General features: G+C 40.4%; 1 protein-coding gene across 1 annotated transcript; it reads left to right on the top strand.

Annotated features, from left to right (window-relative positions):
- Positions 1-237: 237 nt before the first annotated feature.
- On the top strand, positions 238-3,189 carry LOC129960346 (uncharacterized). Its single transcript, XM_056073723.1, has one exon. It carries the CDS (start codon positions 238-240, stop codon positions 3,187-3,189), a length of 2,952 nt encoding a protein of 983 aa, XP_055929698.1.
- Positions 3,190-3,796: the final 607 nt, after the last annotated feature.

Below are 3,796 nucleotides of genomic sequence, written 5' to 3'. Positions count from 1 at the left end.
GATCTTCAGGAATTAGCTAGTGAGTTAGGTGAAGAGATTGATGGGAATCACACGATTGCTAATCTTAGAAAATTGATTTTAAATTCCAACGAATACGAGGAAGAATTTGTAAAGGGCGTTTAAGAAGGCATTGTGGAGAGGAGACAAGAAAAAGAAAATTTGGAAAGACAGGAAAAAGAGAGGCAATTTGAGTTAGAGAAAATTAAATTGCAAACTTCGATTGAAACTCAATCCCTAATGTCAGAGAATAATGAAATGAACAACAAACATAATTCTTCAGAGTTACAAAAGATACTTCAGAAGTTTGATTCCAAAAATGATGATATAAGTCTTTACTTAGTCATATTTGAGCGCCAAGCTAAACGATTAAAGATTGATAAGACAGATTGGGTCACCCAATTAATGCCACTTCTTCCGTCAGATGTTGTTCAGATAATAGCAAGGGAACCTGAAGAGGAATCAAACGTTTACGAGTATGTTAAGGAATTACTCTTACGACGATTTAAGTTGAGTGCAGAAACCTTTCGATTGCGGTTTGTACAACATCAAAAGAGAATGGAAAGTTCATGGAGGGATCTGGTCTTTGAGTTGAGGATCTTCTTGGAGGAGTGGTTGGATGGTGTTAACGTAAAGGATTTCGAATCATTGAAGGATCTTATGGTTGTAGATCAAATTAAAAGAAGAGTTGAAAAGGAAGTTCGGGAACATTTTGTCGACACATGGACAAAAATCTCGTCTTCATCTAAGCTAGCCGATCTCCTGGATGATTACGACGGCGTAAGGAGAAGCTCAAAAACTGGACATATTCCTAGTAATGATAGGAAACGAACAAATGGGAATTTTGAAAAGAAAAGTCCTATTGCCCATGACAAAAATGCAGTGAACATCGATTATAAGAGACCCAGTAGTCCTCGGAATTGGAAGCAAGAACGTTCCGATCGGCGTCAATGTTTTGAGTGCGGATCATCGCAGCATTTACGAGCCCAATGCCCAAAGCTAGCTGAGAAAAAGAATTTCTCAAGGATTAACCACGTGACAAGACGTTTGGTAGAAACGACAATTGAGAAAAGTGGATCGCAGAGATTTCCAGAGAATGTTACTGAAAATCAGACTGATGAAGGTAAGATTCTCACAACGCAGTTAAAGGCACCAGAAAAAGATATAACGCGAATCAGCCCCCTACAGAAAATACCAGTGAAAATTGAAGACAATGCATTTGAAGGTATCGTGGATACAGGTGCTGAAATCACCATCATCAGACAGGATATAATTGATTCTTGCTCTAAACAAGAGGAGGGCAGCATAAAAATTATATCAGCCTTTGGGGAAGAAGAACTTGCCCCATTAGTTACTATCAATGTAAAAATTAATGATGGGAAGCATGGCAATGTTCCTATTACTTGTGCAGCATCGAAGAAACTAGTAAGCGACATGCTGATCTCCTCGACTACATACGAAGCATTATGTAAGAAAATAGAGGTACATACATTACCTGTGATAAATAATGACGATTCGGAGCAACCTGTCCATGAAGAAACAAATCAAGAAGAAAATCCATTGGAAAATTGTTTCTCAAAGTTACAAAAAGGAGATGACTCTCTGAGGACGGAAGATGGTGCGACTAAAGAGATCCATGTAAATAAAAGTCGACCATACATAGCACGACTTGAGCGAGTCGGAGTGATATATGACCAAGACAATGAATTCGGAGAAATATTTCCTGCCCCAACCAATTGCAATCAGAAAGGCAAAATCAGTCGTGATATAAGAACGCAAATTTATAATCAAGGAGAGGAGTTATCGTTACAACAACAAGCTGAGCTGATTGATATCTTATCTAAGTACACAGACAGTTTCAGTAAGTTTCCAGGGAAAGCTAAGGTGCCAGGGCATAATATTAAGGTAACTAACGACTGTGTCCCTAAGCGATTAGCTCCATATCGTGTCCCAATTGTTTTGCAAGGGGAAGTCGAACGCCAAGTTCAAATACTTTTAGAAGCAGGACTCATTGAACATAGTGAGAGTGACTGGGCATATCCCGTAGTGTGCGTTGCTAAGAAAAACGGTAGTATCAGACTGTGCGTAGACTGCCGTCAGTTGAATAAATATACGATTGCAGACGCCTATCCAATGAAACTGGTTACTGAATTATTGTATGAAATTGGAAAAGCTAATTTTATATCCATATTAGATCTAACCAAAGGATATTGGCAACTTCCCATGAAGCCTGAAGCGAAGCATTATACAGCTTTTATCACTCATTCTGGGTTGTACCAGTGGAATGTGATGCCCTTCGGTATGAAAAATGCAGGAAGCACATTCCAAAGAAGCATGGACAAGATCCTCTCAAAGCATCGAGAGTATTGTCGTGCCTATATTGATGATGTCGCCATTTTCTCCAGAAGCTGGGAAGAACATAAAAAGCACATTATGGAAGTATTTCGTACGCTTCAAGAGTCCAACCTTACCATAAATCTAGAGAAGTGTGAGTTTGCCAAAAAGGAAGTGAAGTTTCTTGGCCACATCGTCGGATCAGGAAGGCACTCCCCAGATCCCGAGAAAATTGAAGTCATAAAGAAGTTATTGAGACCTACTAATAAGAAAGAAGTACGTAGTTTGCTAGGACTTGCAAATTATTACAGGGACTATATCCCAAACTTTTCTTCAGTAGTATTACCACTAACAAATCTCACCAAGAAAAATGTACCCAACAAAATTCCATGGGCCAAAGAACAAGAGCAAGCATTCCAAATCTTAAAAGAAGAATTAGTCAAGATGCCTTCATCATACACCCCACAACTGGATAAACCATTCCAGTTATACACGGATGCCTCAGCAACAGCCGTTGGAGCCTGTTTAGCTCAGATAGGTGATGATGGGAAGGAAAAACCCATTGCATTTTTCAGCAAGAAATTGACTGCAACTCAAACACGGTGGGCTACTATCGAGAGAGAAGCCTACGCCGTACTGGAGGCCTTGAAGAAATACGACACATGGATATTTGGTGCTCGTGTTCAAGTGATCTCCGACCACAACCCTTTGACGTATCTCACTCAACAAACGCCTCACAGCGCAAAACTTACACGATGGTCGTTAGCTTTACAGAGATACGATGTGACAATATCCTATCGAAAGGGGAGTAAACATTGCAATGCAGACTCCCTATCTAGATTGCCATTGCAGCAGTAAGAAAGAAAGGCTTTCAGGAAATGTACGAAAGCATTTGTGCATCTGTTTTGTTACTTTTATCACCAATTTTGTGCATATTTGATATTTTTTTATATTTTTGTTTGTCTTTATATTTTGAATTTGTGTATGCGTTATTTCTTTTCTTTGGGAATTGCATATCAGTTGCTCTCCCACCTCTTTCCTGCTCCTTTCCTAGTTGTAGCGACAAATACTGCTTGGAACTATGTTTCATTTCAGGATCAACCTTTTACCGTGAGAGATGATCAGTGATAAACAACCCGTCCAGTTCTCAAGACGCAGCATTGTCTCTAAAGGTGGGTTCAGACGAGGCTTATTATTGCCGGCAATAGAAGGTCACGCCTACTTCAGGAAAATCACGTGACTGCAACGGGACAATGGCAAATGGTTGTCCCGTCGGGACAACTATTAGCCATTGTCCCGACACGTTGTCTCAACTGTTCACACGGGGACAATAGAGGGACAACAGTAGATAGACAATGTTTGCGCGCAATAAAAAGCCTCGTGTGAACCCACCTTAAGGTGACAATGTGCTTCTCCAAGGGGGGGCGTGTAAGACCCGCTCCTCCGCTCCGAACGACGAAGGTTG

Source organism: Argiope bruennichi, chromosome X2 (genome assembly GCF_947563725.1).
Source record: "Argiope bruennichi chromosome X2, qqArgBrue1.1, whole genome shotgun sequence".
NCBI lineage: Eukaryota > Metazoa > Arthropoda > Arachnida > Araneae > Araneidae > Argiope > Argiope bruennichi.
This window is presented reverse-complemented; position numbering and strand designations above follow the sequence as displayed.